This window comes from Tachypleus tridentatus, chromosome 7 (genome assembly GCF_004210375.1).
Source record: "Tachypleus tridentatus isolate NWPU-2018 chromosome 7, ASM421037v1, whole genome shotgun sequence".
NCBI lineage: Eukaryota > Metazoa > Arthropoda > Merostomata > Xiphosura > Limulidae > Tachypleus > Tachypleus tridentatus.
Window position 1 is genome coordinate 25,671,561 of NC_134831.1, and position 22,719 is coordinate 25,694,279.

Genomic DNA, 22,719 nt, shown 5'->3' on the forward strand with positions numbered 1-22,719 from the left:
AAAACAAAAATGGCTCCTTGAATACCAGAATTTTTCGTAATTAAGCTGTAGTACGATTATAAAGTCTTACGTCAATTTTAATAAATGCCTTTATGTAAACTTCGTAGGTTAAAAACATTGAGTGCTATTTGTTTCTTTCAGACTATAAAAATCAGTAAAAATCGTTTTTTGGGCATGTTTGTCTTTGCTTAAACTTTACTTATAAGTTATTAAAATGTCGCATTCTAGTAGGAAAGAAGAAATTTTCAAAGCTATAGTAAGTTTATGAGGTCGGGCAATTCCTGGAGTAAAATGCTACTTTAAAGAGATGCTTCACTGTTTTAATTGAAACATTTTTTCCATTTGACGTAGTTTTTAATCATAATTAAACTTCTGAAAGAAACAAGTGAATTATCTTCTCTATTTTTCTTTTTCAGTTTATTCAGTTATTGTTATAAGGCTCGTGGTTATTGTCAACAGATGGCACTGTTTCCCAAACTGCTCAACTAATCCCAGAGTGTTAAGAATGAATTCGTCACGAGTCACCAGCATTCTGAACAGACAGTTGTTGGAGTGGAATGCATGCGGTTGTGTAGTAACCATGGGGTGGATATCTTCTGTATTGTTGCTGTTTGCGCTAGCCATTAGCTCAAATAATAACAGTAAGTCAAATCAACTTTTTCTCTTAATTAAATTGTAAACATAATTTTAAAGCATATATATTTGTACTGGCTACGAGTTTACAAGTGGTATTAATGGATTTTGATACATCTGTAGATATACACATATATTCTGAAAATTTATCAAAAAAGGCGTAGTTTATTGACATTTAAATACTTTATGACTATAGTAAAGTATATGTCTAACTTCCTATAAAAGTTCGTAAATAGCGCTAAATATTTATTTTCGTGTTCATTTTTGTAACTAGTCAGCAAAATCTTAAAACAGAATTAACAATATGTTTTAAACTGGATGAATTGTCTATTGTCTTACTAAGCCTTATAGAAAACATAGTAAAGACATTATAATCAAAATTTAGGAAAATAAAGAAAACTGAACTTCTGATTAGGCACTAGAAACACACGTCTTGGGTTATTTATTCACAGCTTCTCAGAGTTATAATAAATGGTTCAATAATGGTTTGATTTTGGCTCCAGCTTCTGACATGTAGCTGGAGCAATGGTAAAACTCGAACTATATATTTTAGTTGCAGCTCAAACACTGGAAAACAGACACGACACCACACAAAATAATTATTCAAAAGAAGTACGAAAAGCACAGACAGTAGTTTTTTATGTGCTCAGTATTGATTATAGTCACAAAGTTAATTATAATTTATTCGTTTTGTCATTTGAACTTAATTACGCATTTAGTTAAATATATTTATACAGTGTAAATTAAAATTTTAAAGACGTTTAATATGTTCACTTTTTATTAGGAGTAATCACAGACGTATTAATTATTCAGTGTGATACGGTGATTCATTACGTTATATTAGAATGATTTTGAACGCTTCACGTTCTTGTTAAAGTCAGTGTTACCACGTCTAATCACGCTCTATCTTACGGCCGTGCATTTCGACAATAGTCCTGCGACGTAGTTTCTATTGCAAAATACTGTATTGTAAAACGTCATCACACTACCTACGCGAAGCTAAGTAATATTAAAATGCAATTCTTATACATTCTGTTTTAGCAACACTTTATATCGGCTATGATTGTTACGTGAATTATTAATTTACTTATTTGAAATCACCTTAATATAATGTAGTGACCTCTCTGTGGCATTGTGTATATATATATATACACACACACATACATACAGTAAAACTTGTCTAAGCCAGAAACTGCGTAGAACGGAAATTTGTGCAACCTGGAAATATTAAAATTTTGTAGCATTATTTTAAGATTTTTCCAATAAAAGGTACTCTATATGGTGGAACCTGCGTAACGCAGACAGAAACATGTCTTTCACCATCTCATCTATCAGCAAGTAGGATTAGAACTTGAGTAAGGCGGAAAAATATGTTTTTGGTTAAATATTAATTTCTTATTTAATTATAATTTGTTTTAAATATTAATAAATTCTTGGACATTTTGTTACAGTAAGTATTGGTTAAATATATACTGTTCTTTTTTCTGCCGTCATTATTACGGAAGTCGCAATTCGAAAAAACAATTGACTAAATTTTTTGTCGCATTTGCTGATGGAAAATTAGAGAAACCATAGGTAACAGGAAGTAGTAAAAATTCTTGCTGTTTCAAAAGTTTAAAGAAGAATCAACTTCTTGTAGAATGGAAAGTGAATAATAAAGCGTGGATGACAAGTACTATATTCGAGGAATGTTTGAACAAATTAAACAAAAGAATAGAACAAGAAAATAGGAATATTCTATTTTCCTGGACAATGCAACTCGTCACCCAAAAGTTCAACTTTCAAGTGTTCGTTTAGTCTTTCTATTTCCATGTACAACATCAGTTCTACAACCACTATATAATGGAATTATACAGGGTATAAAATTGAAATACAAAAAATTGATGTTTCAGCATATTACTGCAAATATGAACAATTATAAGAGAGCATCTGAAATGACCATGAAAATTGACGTGTTAGATGCAATTGCATTTTTAAGTTATTCAATCAAAGGCATAAAAGATGAATGCGTAATAAAGTGCTTTACAAACTGTGGATTTATTCTTGATAATGGCAGAGAGTGTGGAGAAGTTGTTTGTTATGACGATTCTAGTGAAATCCAAACTCTGATTGAGAAGATTGAAGCAGATGATTCTAGAACGAGGAAAGTTTTGTGAACGTTGACGAGAATGTTTTAACAGAAACTGATGAAATTGATTTAAAATCTATAATTGGATCGCAAGATGGTAACAGTGCGAGAGGTTCAGAAGATGAACAAAATGGAAAAGATAGTAAGACATATAAATTCCTACTTCATCGCAAATGTTAAGTTATATTAACGCTATCAAATTGTATGCTAAATGAAGAGAGAAAATGAACTTCTCCAACAGGCCGTATTGGAGTTCATTTTTAACCGCATGAAAATGTCCATTAAAAAGCAAAACAGTTGAAATTGGACACTTTATTCAAATAATTTTCATTACAATTTTGTGTACTTGTGTATATTTTGAATCTCTATATTTGTTCTTATTATAATAAATACAGCATAAACAGTATAATAACGTTATTCACAAACGTCTTACTTCCCTTCAGTCAAGCAAAGATAACGTTCCGCTCAAAAATTATATGTAAGTAAGGAAATGCATGTTCAGTATGTCTAAGCTACAAAACCTGCTTAAGTCGGAAATGTTACTCGGACCCGTGTGATTCCGCCTTAGACAGGTTTTACATGATTTGGACTAAGAACTTCTATACATGACTATACAGTTACAGTACCGGGGGAAGAGGAAGACTATGAGAATATTTACTTCCATCAGGTTTCTAATCTTTAGTTCACCTAATTGTTATAACAATATAAACTGTTATCTCTTTATTGTGATCTTTACTTTACTATAAATCTGATACAGTAACTTTCCGTTATTACGAGTAGGCTCATTTTTCCGAGATTTTTAATACAGAAGGAAGAAGACTATGTTTTACAGAGGTTAAAGCAACTCTGAACAACAATAAAGAATGATTTATAATTTAATTTTCAAAAGAAAACACAGAGCTGAAACCAGCTCATTATGGCAGTCAGCTTTTTCATGATAAAAATAATAATGTAATTATTAAATTAATTGAGTTTGCTATGATCCATATAAGCTAATACAATGCGTGTTCGATCTTATTGTAAGTGTATTAATGAAAGTAATATTCTTTAAAAACATATGTACAGAGGGTTAAGGACGTTATATTAAAACAGTTTTAAAAGGTAACATGACAACTACAGCTCATAAAAAATTGTAGTAAAACAAAATATTTCATAACTACACTTTGCATTGTTTAGCCTCATATGGATGGTGTGATGCCAGCGGGAAAAAATTCCTGTTTTGTGAAAAAGTCGGAACAGTCCTTTCTGACGGAAAATATTCACAAACTAATAACATATAGACATGTGCTCAGATAAGGTACTTAAATTTCTAAGAAGGGAATATACTTCGTAGTTAATAATACTGAAAACAAAGGAATATAAAACAACTTGGTTTAGTAAGTCCATCCTGCAACAAGTGGATTTTCAGATGTGGAAAATAAAATGTGGCGCCTTGTGAAAGGTAGAAATCAATGAATATAAAGTTCTGTGGTAAAAGACGTTCTACAGGCAACAGTGTGCAACATGAATAACAATGAACTCATTGTGAAAACTGGGCCAAGATGGTATGGGCTCACTAAGGCAAGGCTTCCAGTCATACTTCATATTTAATCATTATATATATATATCAAGAAGCTGTAGAATGAAACAGGTATTCGTGGTAATTCATAAAAAGGATAAGGGATTAAGTAGTCGAATGCAATACCATTAAATTTATGCGTAACTGAACAATGCATGCTGTAAAACCCTCGTCCTTATACTCAAAATGGATTATGAAAAGGAGGCAGGGAAGCGTAATGTGTTTCAGACAAATACTGTGCTATACGTCTATACTATTCAGACATAATGGACGTGCTGAGGCTCTAAAGCTATTTTATATGATGTATTCAAACATTTTATCTACAGCACGGACACGTGGCTAGAGCGTTCGAGTCGCAATATGAAGATCGCTGGTCCGAATCACCGTTCCCACCACACATGATTATCCTTTCGCCATGGGTTGTTATAACGTAGCGGCCAATCTAACCGTTCGTTGATAAAAGAATAACCCAAGAGCTGCCAGTGTTTGGTGGTGACTAGCTTCCTTCATTTTAGCTTTTCAGTGATAAATTAAGGAAGGTTAGCGCAGATAGCCCTTGTGTAGTTTTGCGCAAGATTCGAAACAAACCTACTTTCTGTATACACACACAAGCATAAACATACACATATATACATAAAAACATACAAATTAACTTTCGTGAATTCATAAAAAAATAACTTTATTTTTTCACTACAAAGAAAATAACCATATTAATTTAAGTTATTTTTTACATTTTATTTTTCTTTCCTTTAAAATCATTTAAGAAATTGTTTTAAGCTCATGATATCCATGCAATATAATCTTTTCTTTCATAATCTAATTGAATTATACAAATTATATTTTGTATTATAAAAACTTTAGCGAAATATATTTTATTTATACAAATATATAAGGATATACAGCATAGTTAATAATCATAGTAATAATGAATAAATTTGGTATAAAACACAGATTTTAAATCCTACTTCAAGAAGATGACACCCACCAGAGTGCAGTTACATGTTGATAAGTTATACTGTGATTGGGTACCATTCAACCAATGACACAGTGTTAAACCACAATAACGTTTATAATAGTACGAGTAGTCATACTATTTAGAGTGGTAAATGCACTAAAGGCCTTCCTGGGACAAAAATGTTACACGACAAATGTGTCCAAACCAATATTTTGTCTGTTGATGGCTATTTCATGCAACATATTGAGGTGAAAGCGGATGTCTCAGTAAGAGCTATATGAAAATGTCAAAACAGAGGAAATCGAGATAGAAAGCTTAAATGTTTTACATGTGGTGTTATATAACTCAGGGTACGCTTTTTGCTTGATAAAATACGTTCAAGCCAAGATCTTGTCAGTGGCCCATCTGTAAGTGGATGTATGAATATTACCTTCAGAACAGTAAAACACAGACTAGCGTGAAATGGCCTCAGAAAATGTGTAGCTGCTAAAATTCATTACTAAAAGAGGTAGCTAAACAAAAGTTTGAAATGGATAACAGAATGTCAAACAACTGAATGAGCAAAACTGGATGAATGTTCTTATTTCATATTAATGTAAATACACATTGTTTGGAAAGAACCAATGATAGCTTGTTCAAGGAGAGGAATGTTTTAATGGCTGATGTATAATACCTACAGCATAATATGCTGAGGGACCAATACTTGGTTGTGGATGATTCTCATCCAATAGTGTTGGGAATGGTACGCTAACTACTGGCAGGTAGATATTAATTATGGTGTCTTTCCCTCAGGAACAAAAGATGTTGAGCAAGGAGTCATCTTCGTCTTGTAGTTATTCTAATTTTCTTGTTATCTCGCAAAATATATTTATTTATTGTCAGTTTAACAATCTCAAACTTTTATAAGGTAGTATTTTACGAATTTACATTTAGCGCTAATTGATTTTTTGAAAATAACCTTCATTAATGTGATTATATAAAAGACTTTATCATTTATTTTGAAAAATTCCACTCACTAGAATTTATGACGACAGTAAAAAGTATCCATAGTATAAGACCATATGTGGCTTTTTCATGAATTTGTCAGCAGTGACTGCACATTTCTCAACTTTTTTGAGCGGAGTTGCCGTCAATATACATCATAATAAAAACAAAAGTGACCTTTATCGAGCCTAAGCTGGTCCAGTGGTTAAAGTGCCGCATTGATTCACGTTGCGTTACAATCAAAATTAAGAAAGAAATCTCTACATGTGTTATAAGAGTCACGGTCAAATACTAAATGTTGATAATTGGTGATGTTGACAAGTTGCCTTTCAACTAACTCAATCCAGTGGTTTCAAACGACCGTCCGTGGACCGCTACTGCTCTCCAAAAGAGTTTCTGTTGTTGCAGACAAATCGTGACAAAACGTTATGAAAGATGGTTAAATTACTAAATGTCACATTATAAGGCTATCGTGTATAATTGAATAATTTACTGCTTAATCTTTTTTTTTTCATCCAAGTATCCTTGTTTTCTACATCAAAATAAAATAAAATGAATAAAAATAAAATTTGGCAATTAAAATAAAACGCTAAAATTGACATCCTCGTCGCATTCGAAGTTGCACAATAGCCTAACTATAATAATGTATTTTATTGTTGCTGTTTTTTAAAGTCCAAAATGACTTATAAGTAACTTTAGTGTTAGCGGATTATATGATAAGAGTATTGCGTTGTTTATTTATATAAAAGCTATTATTTTATCCATGTGCATGTGTTTGCATGTTCTGTTGCATCATGGTACCAGAAACTGGAATACTGTATGTATAAGTGCTCCTGTTTAAACGTAAACTTAATAATGACACAATTTTCTCTGAAACTTTAGAAAGACAAAAAGAGAGAACGACTGAAATTATTGTTAAATTGGTGAAGTACAAAATACAGGTTCACTGCTGGTACAGTAGTAAGTCCACGGACTTACACCACTAAAAGCAGGGATTCAGCAGATTGCCCGATGCGGCTTTGGTACAAGAAAACACACACACACAAAATGCAAAAACACCAACAAACTCCAATTTCAAACTCACGTTTCCCCCCCTGGGACAGTGATGTCTTCGGATTTATAACGCTAAAATCAGAGGTTCAGTTCTCCTTGGTGAACACAGTAGATACCAGATGTGGCTTTGTTATAAAAAAGCACACAAACAAATGCAAGTATGGTTATTTGCATATTAAATATAAATTTGTCCCGTTCGACAATTCCAAAGAATCTAAACATCTGTTTGTTATATATGCAGAAACTCAAAGTAACAAAATACTGAAAGCTTTTTAGCTTCCTAGTCATCTAAAGAAAAAAAATATCCTGGTCTAAAAGAAACCTCTGCAATTTTTTGATAGAAAAAAAGCGGTAAGTTTCAAAACCAAAGACAGTTATTTCTCACCAGTATATCTACCAATGTGTTTGCACGGAAGGCGCCATTATTAGTATATCAGCAAACTGCAAAGGCTAAACAACCTTATTCTACCTGTCACCAACGATATATACTGTAAAATGTTAGAAGAATCAACAGTTCGTGCGGCAGTTCAAGTTTCCCTCTCTGTTAACATGGTTGCTGGGAGGACTGACGAAATGACTGCAGACATCGAGGAGTAGCTGTTAAAAAGAAAAAAAAAATCATCTCCCTGACTTGATATTCATATTGATGAAACTACTGATGTAGTAAACATGGCAATGCTACTATTCGATGTATGATATGCACATGAAAAGGATATGCACAAAGATTTATTGCGTGTACTTTCAGTGCTCAAAAACGCTAAGGAACAGAAATCATCAGAATTTTATATAAGTATGTACCAAGGAAGCTTGATTATAAATTTTCGTGGGAAGTTTTACTGCTGAAGCTGCCACTATAACTGGAAAGTCCTTTGGTATCTATAATAGGAATATACACAATGTGCTATTCACCGTGAAATGTTGGCCAGTAGAAAATTATCATTCGAGATTTTTTTCATGCTATTTTGAACAATATGTGTGTATATTTCCAATTGCATATAAAAGTCAATGCACTGAATTATCTATTGTCTGTTTAAATCTCTGTATGATGAAGTGGATGCCGATCACAGAGAACTTCTCTTGTCAGAGGTTACCAGAATATTTAAAAGAAGAGCTGCAGTGATTCTCTCGAGAAAAAAAAAAACTGTCTAAGGATCATTGACTTCAGTGACCAGATCTAGCTATCCAAACTTATTTATCCAAGTACCATTTTTATCCGTTTGAATTAACTAATCGTGCTCTTGCAAAAGAGGATGACATCTGTTTTTGAACTGGCAGAGAAACCATGCAGGAACTTTCTCAGTTGAGAAAAGAGCACCTGCAGTTCTTGTCTAAAACATTCGAACGATTCTTTCCGTTTGCAAACTACTGAATAACTTAGAAATAATGGATCCTGATCCATTTTCAAACCTCTGCAACAAACCTTTTCCATCAGCATTACAAGAAAATCAGTTCTTAAAACAAAGTAATGACGGAGGTCTCAAAACGCTTTTCAACACATCCTCTTTATGGCTTCTTTCTGGATTGAAATTAAGAGAGAACATCCTGGTGTTGAAGACTCTTATTCTGTTTCATTCAACATGCTTCTCTGAAACATGGTTGTCAGCAATGAATGCTATCAAAACCACACTGTGGGTATGTTAGATGTACTGGAAACTTTGCATGTGACCTGTTTCTTCCAGGCAAATAAACTTAAGACTCTCAATAAAATTGATAGTTAGTAAGATGAAAACATTAAATTCTGCATATTTTGTTGTGATGATAATAACAATAATGCACGTGTTTCATATAGCCCATCTTTCCCTTTCGGAATTATTAAATATATACCAATATATAAAGGCCTAACTGCCTACTTTGAACAATGAAAAATGATCGTAATGAAAGAAGGTATGGATGGTGACATTTTTAGATGAATGATTGTATATTAAATGGTCCTGTAAAGTTCTTAAAGTTGTCAGTTCGAAGCACTAAAGAGATTGGGAACCACTCCTCTGGCCGACCACTTCAAAATTAGGGACGGTTAACGTAAATAAATGTAAAAAGAAATGAAAATAATAGCATACCTTCGAGTTCAACCCACATGTCAGACACAGGGGCACCTGGAAGTGTTCAGGATGCCAGATCCGAACTCTGATAATCTTATTATTCTCTTCTGAGCCGTAAGAGCACACGTTTAGTTTGATAGCAACCGGTTCAGTTATCAACTAATTATAATCAGAAACAAGCACACACAGATCTTTGTTAACTAATTCTAGATTACTTAGAAGCAAACTTCAGTTTTGGTTATACTAAAGTAATTTTTCATTAAACAATATACATATTTTAGCTTAAAAATAGTGTTTATATACCTAGATCTAAACATTTGTATTGCTTCCATGGAAAACAACAATTTGTTAGAAGATACATTTGATGTTTAGAAAAACTGCTTATCCATTGGGGGCCAAAAACTCTTTTATACATAAAGTCATATACAGTGATTGAACTTGAATGTTAAACTTGATCAATGTCTTGGGTAAAAATTCAATTCTTTTATTTTTCCCTCACATATTTGTTTATAATTATCTTTTGCTCTCAGTGCAAAAAGCACTAGAAAAGAAAAGAACGGTATTTAACTATACTACATTATAAACACCTTTTTTCCTTATAATCTGCCGTCGTCTTTAAGTTCATTATTTCCAGAGTGGGAACCGATTACGCTGTGAGGTATTTATCTAACAAAGTGACTGAACTGTGTTTTGTTGTTATGTGAAATTATCGATCTTTTTCCCAATAATTTATCGTACATTCTCAATATCGATGTTCACGCTGTACAGTAGTTAACACTACAAGAGCTTTAGCAATTTACTCTAGAAGAAAGATTTGCTTTTTATTCGTATATACATATATACGAAAAAAAATTATGATTTACTCAATAATGTGAAATTCACTTTGTAGTGATAATATAATAAATACTACTAACAGTGAGAAAACTTAAAAAATATGACTTCATAAAAATAACATAACATTATGAGGAGTACGTTAGTTTTCAATTGTATTTGCAATTACGAACAGCACAAAGACATAACTCCTAACGAGTTTAAAAGCTTATTCTTCAATCTAGTTTTATGTACTTAAGTTCGCTAATCGAAGTCTGTAACTAACTTGTGAATAATTTTACACCTCAGTGGCACAATTTACAACACCAAAATCCGAGTTTTGATGCTTGTGATGGGCAGAGCACAAATAGCCCGTTTTGTAGTTTTGTACTTAACTATAAATAAACAGTGTACTATTTTGATATTTTGTAAACATACACTGCAAAAATAAGCATAATACACAATTGTTGATATACGATGACAGATGTAAAGAGCTGTGTTTGGATGTAGTATTAGTTTCCGAAGTTGAAAAGTCTTTATGATCCAAAATCTTAAATTAACAATACATCAGTGCCCTAACTTTTTGATGCTGTTCTTCAGCTTGAGAGAAGTTTCGAAGTAAATCTAGGTCTCTAAATGTATAAACTAAACCGTTTAAATGTAGATCCAAAAAAACAAACAATCTTATAGTAAAATTTGTAAGAATTTGTTAAAATACTAATCGAGTAAGTATATTCTAATGTATGTCTTACTTTGGAAAAAAGGCATTTCATGGAAAGCAAAAATGTGGTACTTATTAAATTGTGAAAATGAAAGTCATCTGTGGAAATACTCGCTAACATAATAATGTAACTTACTAATATAATTTATGCTTAAATATCAAACAAATTAATTTCTCATCAGAATACCAAATTTACAGTCACTAAGTAACGGTGTTTAGACAATATTAAATACTGAAAATACGTCTTACATTTACAAAATTTTAATATATATATATAAAGTCAAATACAAGTTTTACTTTGATAATTTTCAATGAAAATTTAATATAATCTTTATTTAAAGCAATTTTAACAGTCTCGCATACCATTTACTTACCTGTAAGGATAGTAATAAAAAAATCAACTGATGACTCTGTGTAATTTGTGCTACATACGGATGAAATTTCTTCCAAGGAATAATCATTTTTCCATCTTTTCATCTTAATGCCGGATATTTCTTTCATTACTTCTTTCATAGAAGGTTTTGTCATTATCATCTAAATGCTTAATTAGTTTTCTTCAAACAGTAAAAAGTCCTCCAATTTTAAACTTCTACCACAAAGGGTGACCACAAGAAATTTTGAAGTGGTATGTCAACCACTAGTAATTCTTTGTTTTTCACGTTATAAAGCTGTTGAGTTACTGACGCACGATATAAAAGTAGTAGCAAATCTTCATCACCTGTTGACGTGGCGATTATATGATTTATCACTATTACAGTTACATTCTGTGGTCGTCCTCTGTATTTTTGTAATTGTATGAATAAATGCTGTTCAATTTAAACCTTGTTGTTACATTTTGTTCCCTTGATCAGGCAGATGCAGAGATGATTTACAATGTCTTCAACAAAGTAAGTTCATAGTCCTCCAGAAACATCGTTATTTATTCAATAAAAATCAAACTAGTATTCCAAAGTATCGCTATTCAGATGAATAAGTGAAATTAAGGATTTATGCTATGAATTATCTACAAGTTTCCAATAACCTATGTTTTTAAATACTGTGGAAGCAAGAGCTTAATCAGTACAGACGATTTAGGCATTATGTTAAAATAATTCAGCATTTCGTAATCTCTGTCATCAAAGTGTTAGATACAGCTATACAGTAAAACTAGTACTGCGTAATGAAATGTGAAAGTAGATTAATACATAGCAACACACACTGTGGAAGTCAATTCAGGATTGAATAAAAAATGAGAGTAATATTGATGAGAGATAGATCAGACGTTTTATTCGTTATATAATGTGATATATTTTTTTAAAAAAACGATGATTTAATATTGCCTGTTTATGAACTATAACTTGGTTTCAGTCTTTAAGTGATTTAGTATGTGAAAGGTGAATATCACCATGAACTTTAATTGATTAGTCATGAAAAAACTATTTAAAACTAAAAGCAGTCAAAAATCGACTATACCTATTGGATGGCTGTATCTACGTTTTTCTAAAGCAGTCACAATAAATATAACGCCCTTCAGTTGGAAAGAAATCACAGATAAGGTTTTAGATGTGAGCTGTTAGTTTATTTTCGTCGCAAAAGTTTACAGCTTACTTTACTCTGGGTATTATAGAATAGGAAATTTTTTTCACGAAAATCCTAAAAAATACTTTTGTGCTTACTAGCCATATTTTATGTACAAATCCAATGTAAAAATAAGGTTAGTTGACTAGCCACCCTTCATCTGGACATTTAATATTTATATAAGGTAACACATACAGGTGTTCTTAAATGAAACCATTATCATTGGGTATAGGTCTAGGCTTTCATTATTCTGTTTGTACATAAAGCAATCTACACTGCTGGCCAAAATCTTAAGGACAATGAACATAAAAAATATGCATTTTGCGTTGTTAGACTTAATCACTTATATCAGAGATTCGAAAGATGAAAATAAGAAAAGAGAAAAAAAAAATTTAGCATTTAATAGGGAAAATGTGAACACTATAAAATTAGCCTCAGTACTAGCTGGTCAAAAGTTTAACACCATACTGAAACGAAGCGTTAAGCGGTGAACACGTAACGAAAGTTAGTCATTTGTATTCAAGCATTAGCGTTGTCAACATCTCCCACTGACATCTTCTGTGTTACGTTGTGTTAAAACATGGCAAAGACTAAAAAGTTGACAGAGTTTAAACGTGGCAGAATTGTCGAGCTGCAGAAGCAAGGTCTCTCTCAACGTGCCATCGCTGGTGAGATTGGGCGTAGTAAAACTGCTGTTGCAAATTTGTTAAAAGACCCTGAGGAATACGGAACGAGAATTTCAAGTGGTCGGCCGAAAAAAATTTCGCCGGCGTTGAGCAAGAGGATTCGACGGGTTGTCCGTTAAGACACCAACCGATCGTCGAACCAGATTAAAGACCTTACGGACGCAGAATGCAGCTCAAGAACAATAAGACAGCATCTACGAGAAAACGACTTTATAAACCGTAAACGTCTTTAAAGGCCACGCCTTCTTCCACACCACGAAACAGCTCGGTTAAACTTTGCTGAAAGAACTAAACATGTGACGTAGAAAAATGGAAGAAGGTTTTGTTCCCTGATGAGAAAAAATTTAACCTGGATAGTCCAGATGGCTTCCAACGTTACTGGTAGGATAAGGATATCCCATCGGATATTTTCTACACGACACATGGAGAAGGTTCCACCATGATTTAGAGTGCTTTCTCCTTCTATGGAACAATGGAACTTCAGGTTATTCAGGGGCGTCAAACAGCAGCTGGCTACATTGGCATGTTGGAGAGAGCATCCTTATTGACTGAAGGCCCTCGCTTGTGTGGAACTGACTGGATCTTTCAGCAGGACAACGCTGCAATCCACAATGCCCGTAGGACAAAGAACTTTTCATGGCAAATAACGTGATTATTTTGGACCATCCAGCGTGCTCGCCCGAACTGAGCCCCGTTGAAAATGTTTGGGGTGGATGGCAAGGGAAGTCTATAGAAATGGACGTCACTTCCAAACAGTGCATGATCTTCGTGAAACCATCTTTACCACTTGGAATAACATTACATCCAGCCTTCTGCAAACGCTTATATAGACCATGCCAAAGCGAATGTTTGCAGTTATTCACAATGACGGCCGTGCAACTCACTACTGAGACCTATTCTTGGGCATTTTCTACCCTGTTTAGGACTTGTTTTTGGTATGTTTTTAAACTTTTGACCAGCTAGTATTTAGGCTAATTTTATAGTGTTCACATTTTCTCTATTAAATGCTAGAAACGTTTTTTATTTTTATTTTCCATGTTGTTATTTTCATCTTTTGAAGCTCTAATCAAATAAGTGGTGAGTTTAACAACGCAAAATGCATATTTTGTTCATTGGCCTTAAAGTTTTATAAACAGATGACAATAATCTCATCTGCAACTGATCCTGTTGCTTTTAAATACTGAAGAAGTTCTGGTGTTGCAAACGTAGAAATATACTTGTCCTATTGCACTGAATAAACAACTGGTAAATGAATCATTGGTTTACTTTTTAACTTTTATAGTACCGTGATAATTTGTTCGACGTTTAAAATATGGCTTGATACAAAAAAATTAATAGAATAAATATGTACAAAACTTCATTTTAAGCTATTATTACATATTTTATTTAAAACTTATTCTTGTTTATCATTAGTATACAAACAAAAATTGAAACAAAAATTATTTAATTAATAATACTAACAATAAATAAGTAAGACCAAATAGAATATTATTCTATATAGTTAATGATTGTTTTGAGATAACGTAAATGCATTTAATAGGGTATAACAGATGTCACATTTGGATTATATTTGAGAATTGTGGTTTTACTGCGAAGTTTTGTGGTGCTTTGAAAGACAAAGTACTCTAATGTTAGAGAGCTTGCTTGAAGATAGCGTACAGGTTGCTTCGGAAAAGACTGTGCAATTTGATATGGAAATATTTGAAACTGAAATCAAGAAAACAACATTAAAAACTAATACATCTTGGGTAAAGGTTTATTTGAGATAGAGAGAAAAAAATAGTTTCTACGTCTACAAGTATTAAAGGCAAGTTCGGTAGCATCAGGCTCCTGGCTTTAACATCTTTGATCTTGTGACTTCTTCTAACGAGGAAGGAAATGATCAAGAGGTGTATAATGTTGAAATATATCTCACTGCATAAATTGGTCAGATCGTTTGTAATGGAAGTATAGAAAAACTAAGCTATAATTTGCTTGCTGGGTGCTGTAGTGGAGAATTTTATGTAACGTTCTGATAATTTAGTTGCGAATGAATAGAAACATTCCATTTTTTGTAGAACACGTAGGGCCAACTGATGGTGGAAGTTTAAAAATACTGCTTATAAATCTATAAAGAGCTCTTTCAGACACCCTGAGGATAGAAACAGACGTGAGATGAAGGAATTTGTTAATTTGCATGATCTGTGGTATCAGTGAAAGATTATCAGAGATATGTTAAGGGTACAGACTGGTTGGACATGTGGTACGTTTTTTAATGATATGGTGGGTAGTAATAGTAGAGATCGATTCCTTTTAAGCAGACTAGTAGCAAAGTTTCTAGAGGGTCTTTTGAGAAATTCATAAAGACAGTTTCAGCTAAACATACTCTGAAGTGAGGGTTTAGAAAAGTATAAAATAATACAAGCATATAAAGTAATGGAACGAGTATCAGAAACACAATGGGTGAGTTAACGACTCAAATAAAATGGAAGATTAATTACAGATACTTGGCTATGTTTGAAGGATATTGATAATAACAGTTCTAGCTCAAAAATTTTTAAATAGAATTACATTTTTAAAATATGTAGTTAGGTAGCGAAGGAAAGATATTTCCTATTTATTAAATGATCAGAAAGCTGATTGTTACGGAATAATGAGGCTAGGCAGTAAGAGGTCTTTCGTAATTAGATTGTGTTTTGCTACATGCTAAGAAAACAAATCAGAAAGCCTTTCAGAATTAGCCACGAAACAAGATTTGTCATAAGCGAATTGTTTTTTTATTTGTTTGTATGCTTTAAACAAAAGCCTTATTGAACAAAATGTCATGTCCGTCAAAGGAATCGAGCCCCGGATATTAGTATAATGTATGTCCGTAAAGTTACTGATGTTCTAATGGATAACTAGTGAGCTAAATCAATGGGTTAAAAGGTGGTTTACAACAAATTTACGAAATTCAAAAATTGCTTTTAATTCCAGATTTTTATGTTTTTAAAAAGGAAAATAAGAAGGTCAATCTTAAGTACGTTATTGAAGACATGAAAGAGAATATCAGAGATAAATAGTTTACACATAAGAAGGGATATTTTCAGATCTATGAGAAAGATAGTGATTTATTTTAAATAGAAGTAACAAAATTCAAAATGGCTTGTAAGAAAGAGCAGGGTGAAAATAAAGATACATAAAGATTATTTAAGGTAAATTAAAGATCATATTAAAGGTAAATAGATTGCTAAAATGGTTCTTAATGTTTTCTGTTGAAGCATATGGGGCTGATAAATTCTTAAGTGTTCTCTTCTGCTTCTACAAGAGCGAGTGCTAGTAACAATTCTGACCCACAGTTTGCTATTTACAATAGTCTGAATCATGTAGCTACTACCTTGGTGGCAAAATATTAATCAAGAGATAAACAAAAGGGAATATCTCAATAGTTGCGGCACTTGAATTTTTTGTTAGTAAATTATTCAATGAGACTTTTATTTTAATTAGCCCTCCGCTTAGTTGCACAGAGGTATGTCTACACAGCCTTAAAACTCCAGAAACCGTTTTTTTAGAAGCTCGTGGCGGTCATAACACAGATAGCTTACTGTGCTTAACTTAAAGAAAACAAAAACTTTCTTATTAGCTATATTTTTGTGTGCGAGGAGTAGTAAGCGTGAGGCGCGCGTATACCAGATTCAATTTTATTTCTCATCAGGCTCTCTACCAGTCACACTCAAACTGAAATTCTTTTAAATGGGATTATAGTGAATTAATCTATGTGACATTGGGCGTGGTCAAATACATCAATCAAAAGTGTTTAACTTCCTGAATTCAAAACTGTAATTAGATCTCAAATTGATCAAAAGATGACGCAGCTATGAGCTGAAAGTTTATAAGTGAAAAAAAAGCAAAAAAACAACAACCTCAGAGTCGTTTTATAAGCCGATATGTCACAGCGAAAACTAGATAAATAATCGATACCTGAAAATATTTCTAGCTTTTTTTAAATTGGGTATAAGATCACATATCTGAACCTTTTTCTTTAAAGTTTGGTAGATCAGCAGACAGCTCATAAGTTCATTAGGATTGAAGAGTTATAAATGTTGCTCTTATTTTTAAAGAATATCTACTTATAACAAGAGTCCAGTTTGGTTGGACTCCATTCATAACAATCTTTGCCTTCTTTCATCAAACTGCAGTACAATCCAATTAACTGGTTTTGTTACTTAAAGTTCTGCGTAACACCTTATCGAAATATTTGTTTTTTTAAATATAATTACACGAAGCTTTTACATTGCTCTGAACTTAGGAAAGAACTTTAATCTAAATATTCATGCTTCTATATTATATTTTAGCCACTTGAATTATAAGTTCGAATGGAAATGAAATCAAAAGGAAAGAACGCCTAAAAATCTATTTTTTACCTAGGCCAGCTACAAAATCTGAAAACTTTCCAGTGTTTTTATTAAAGGAAAAATCATCTCTAATAAAAAGTTTTCATGTGTTCATTAATAATTTTAATAAATTGTACGTTACAGAGTTAACAAAAGTAATTATTGGTTTTAAAGTTTGACTGAATATGTAGGAGGTATAACTGTAAATAGATAAAATAAATCTATAAATCAGTCCTAAAATTAGTTTTATTTTTAAAATCTGGTAAGATTTTGTTTTAAATTCTTTTTATTTTTTTTAGTTCGGTTCTTATTTAACTATTGTATTAATCTGTAAGACATTTACTAATTGTTCTGTATTTTTACGATAATGATATCAGTTTATTGTGATGTCTGCTTTTTATTTATCTGATTTTATAGAAAAGCGAACCACAGATTTTAGTGTTGTAAGTCCATAAAAGTATCATTCACCTACTTGAGAGTTTACTGGAAAAAACAATATGTATGTCTTTATTACATTAGATGCTTATCGCAATAAATCAAATAACACGTTGATAGTGCAAATATTAACAGAAATTTTAAACCAACTAAGATACTTAAGAATATACTAGTTCATCCAGTATACTATTTCCGTCTTGAAAAATTCATAGGCTGAGTTTACTGCGTTTCTTCTAGTACATGTGGAACCAAATATTAAGCATAATCAACATTTACTCTTTTTTCGAGTTCAAAATAATACAAGTAAGATGTGATATATAGACGAAATATCACATTTAACTTAGCTTAATATGTTTTAAAAGAGGATCACTCGTCTAATCGCAAAATGCCCCAGTTATTGTGAGGTTTAGCAACAACTTTAAACACGAATTCAGATAGTTGTGGTGCAGTTGACAACTGCCCATCAACAGCAAGTTTAGCTTAAGCGCACCTAATGAATGTCACGCGCTTATATCATAGATGAAGCATTCATTTCTCGTAAAAATGCTAATAATAACTGAAAAAAATACGTTAGTGATGTCAAACTTCTGCTTCGAGTTATAACATTTGTTAGTAAACTTAAACTTTATTATTAATTTATATAATTACTGTTTTCGAACCATTTTCATTTAATCTAGCGTGTACAATGCCAGATCCGTGGAAAACTATTATGAACATATGTACAGTTAAAAGGAGTAAGACAGGGTTTTTATTTCAAGATCAATGTCAGTTTTCTTCCATTATGTCACCATTCTGTAGATTTTGTTGGAAAGCTCCACGTCTGAAGTAAACTTCAAATTTCTATGGAAACTCTTATCAATCCTTTATAATTCAGTCCTCAGGCGACGTCACAATGTCTATTGAAACACCAAATATAAGATAAAGGTTTGTATATCTATTCCTTAACACCATTTAAATTATTGGGGAAAACATTCTCAAATTGCCCTCTTTCAAGTCCCCCGTTGGGACAGCGGTAACTCTTCGGACTTACAGTGCTAAAATCAGGGGTTCGATTCCCTTCGGTGGATACAGCAGATAGCTCAATGTGGCTTTGCAAAAAGAAACAATACACACCCTTTCAATAATTATGTATACTAATCAGCGTTTTGTAAACAATAATGTAAAAGTTTAAGCGAGTAAAAACTAAATACTCAAGTTTCAAACATCGCAGGTACTCTTCCTTAAACATATGATGAGGTATCAAAATCTTAGTCTGAAAATAAAAGTCTGGACGGTAAAAGTAAACACAATCCCAATGAAACGCATAAGATATTTAATTACAAACAGGTTATAATTCTTCATTACATCTTTCTATACGTCATTCAGACTCCGTTGTTTATAGTTATTGCTACAATATTCTTAATACATTGTTCTGAAAACTTCATATGTACAGAAAATATTCGTGCATGTAACTACCACATTGGCACTTTTCTGTAAATATGTACCACTGTTCGTTCTGTTAAAAGCAGTTCAAGAGTCGGCAGTGGGTGTTGTTGGATAGCTGCCTTCCTTATCATCTAGTGCTTGAAAATTAAGGATGGCTGGCTAGCACATTTATACTCAGTGAAGCTTTGCTTAGAATTCAACGAACAGCCAAAACAACGCTATAACTGTGATGTTACATGATTAATATAGAAAAAGTAAAATTTACTTAAGTTTGTTTTTAGAAATGTTTTACGCTGTGATTCATATATTGTAATTGCTGTTAATAGTTAAAATGATCATGTTTGTTTGTTTGGTTTTGAATTTTGCGCAAAGCTACACGAGGACTATCTGTATTAGTCGTCCATAATTTATCAGTGTAAGAATAAATGGAGAGCAGCTAGTTGTCATCACCCACTGCCAACTCTTCGGCTACTCTTTTACCAATGAATAAAGGGATTGGCCGTAACATCATAACGGCCCCACGACTGAAAGAGCAAGCATGTTCGGTGTGGTGGAAACTCGAACCCGCAACTCACTGATTGTAAGTGTAGAGCTCTAACCATCGGGACATCTCCGGCCAAAAAAGTATCATACCAACAATCTAACAACACCAGTAGTAATAATATATTATGTCTGTTTACATCATACAGTTTCAAATTGGGATGTGTTATAGGACATGGAATAAGAGGATTACATTATTTTATTATCACGAGAGTTTATTCTGTTTTTATTTCAGCGAACTAATATATCAGTTACATAAACATGATGTCATTAAAGTATGGTAGTTTGTAATATTAGCTACGCTGTTAGAACAAAACGTTAATGTATATTTCTAAAATATACTCTTCAAAAAAGAAACGCAAAAGGCAAAATATGAGACAAATTGTTAACAAGTTTATTCCGGGTAGTTCTGTATGACATGTGTGAAACTTTGCACATTCACTGCTAAACATCCAAAGTCTGCAAAGACGAAGTCCACGCTCACTAGGTGAAGTTTAACGTCACTCAACGTCAATAACGAGTATGTCCCCCGTGAGCATCAATAACTGCTTGGAAGCCCATGGAAGCGATGAGATGACGAATCACATCCTGTGGAATGGCTGTCCACTCACCCTGCAAAGCTGCTGCAAGCTGAGGTAGAGTCTGCGGTTGAAGTTGTCGCCGTCGCAGACCTCGGTCCAACTCGTCCCAAAGATGTTCGATAGGGTTTAAATCTAGTGATCTGGAGGGCCAGGGAAGAACGTTGATGTTGTTGTGTCTCAAGAAGACAGTGGTGAGTCGGGCTGCGTGAGGACGGGCGTTGTCATGTTGAAAAACGTCGTTGACGTTCACCATGATGGGTTGCACATGGGGCCTAAGAATTTCGTCGACGTATCGTTGAGCCGTAAGATTCCCTTGAATGTGCAAAAGGTCTGTTCTGGCATTGTAGGCGATGGCAGCCCACATCATGACGCTGCCACCACCAAATCTGTCAACATCCTGCACACAGTTTGCTGCAAAACGTTCACCTCGGCGACGGTAAACACGGGTCCTTCCATCCTGCCTACGAAGCATAAAACGTGATTCATCGCTAAATCAAACATGCCTCCATCGTCGATGAGGCCATACCCGATGTGCCCGAGTCCCTGCAGCCGTGCTTGACGATGTTGCTGGGTGAGGATGACGCCTCTGACTGGACGTCGAGGTCGGATTCCTGCATCTCGTAGACGGTTGCGTACGGTCTGATCGGAAATCCTACGCAGCCCTGGTATGGTTGAGGCAATAGACGTCGCAGTGTTGTCCTATCCCGAAGGTGACGTAACCGGATGTTGCGATCTTGTGCGAGCGTGGTCACACGAGATCTGCCAGATCGTGGACGGTCACGAGTTGATCCATGTTGTTGGTGACAATTCCATATCCTTGTGATGGTGCTTGGGTGGACATTCACAGCTCTGGCAACATCTGATCGAGATTCGCCTGCTTCCAAGCGACCAATGGCGTTGTTGCGTTGTGCTTCAGTCAGTCTTGGCGTAACTGTATTGCGTGTCGGTGGCTTAACACTGAGCTATGGAAACCGAGATCCCGTCACTTTTATAGGAATTTTGCACATGTTGCACTTGCAGAACATGCAGATCTCTCAAACACATTTATTGGACACGCATGCATTTTGGCGAAAAATCCGATGTTTTCCTGCGTTTTCAAAGTGCACAACTTTTATTGTCATTTTGGTCTGACAATCAGTGCCTTAACACGTGTAACATCACATACTCTGAGCTTGTAACATTGTTACATATATTTCTCTTTAAAATAACAAAAATATCCCTTTTGCGTTTCTTGTTTTGAAAAGTATATTATTCGTTCTGTCTTTTTTTCTCAGTAGTTTGTTAAATTTAACATTTGTAACTAATATTACCAGTTAAACTTACTTATAAGTAAGTAACGTGAACCTAATTTCATATATTCACCCTATATTTCACTGTAATAGAAGAAAATTCTAACGAGCAATTCTGCTCGTTATTTACTTAAATCTAATGAACTTAAATTTATCCATCTACTTTTGTTCCAAAATTATGTTCCACTTGACTAACTTATAAATTTTCGTACAATATAGATTTGAGAGAAATCCTAATCAGCATGAATTTGAATTGACCCAAATGAAAAAGAACAAAACTGTTTCACGATGTTAAAAATAGGTCAACGTAAAGACATTCAGTTATCGTACTATCAAAGTCATTAATAAATCAGACGATTGTAAAAACTTAGAAAAATAACTCCTTTGCTAATATTAAAAATTAAATGTCTTTAAGGCCAAGTAACATTATCAAAAAATTATATGTTAAATTTTATATAATTAGGGGTGAGTTACAAGAGAGTGAAACTTTCATACAGTCTATCTCAACTTCTCTAAATAAATTATTGCATATGGTGTTGGATTTTAAAGTTGTTCTATAGCACATGGTTACACATTGACACACAAGCTGATAACATTAAATGATTTTGGTTCATCATTACATATATATACAGGCATGAGTAATTGTGGTTCAGACCACGTTTAGTTCTCGATATTTGTATATTATGATATTTCATTGAAATACATGTTTTAACTGTTTTATAGTTTTAACATATTTATTAGAACGTTTCCAACAATTTTCTTGCTACCGAAATGTTTAGATATATAAAAAATATAGGATTTCTAATACGAAAAAAACTTTCTTTTTCTGAAAATGTAAAATATTACACTGGTGTTCTTTTAAAAAAAATTAATGTTTTATATGGTTGCTAATGTAGAATATTAAACTCGTCTATTTGTAAAAATATCCAGGTTTACTATTACTTTTTATTAAAAATTAAGTTTTGTTTTA

At 33.1% G+C, this 22,719-nt stretch overlaps 1 protein-coding gene across 1 annotated transcript in view; it reads left to right on the forward strand.

Moving 5' to 3' along the window:
* The first annotated feature begins 496 nt into the window (after positions 1-496).
* The window catches only part of LOC143255334 (uncharacterized), a 76,612-nt gene continuing 54,389 nt past the window's right edge, over positions 497-22,719 (forward strand). The window contains exon 1 of the mRNA XM_076510820.1: positions 497-641. Coding sequence (XP_076366935.1) covers positions 506-641 — 136 coding nt within the window. The 5' untranslated portion in view covers positions 497-505. The remainder of the gene's footprint in view (positions 642-22,719) is intronic.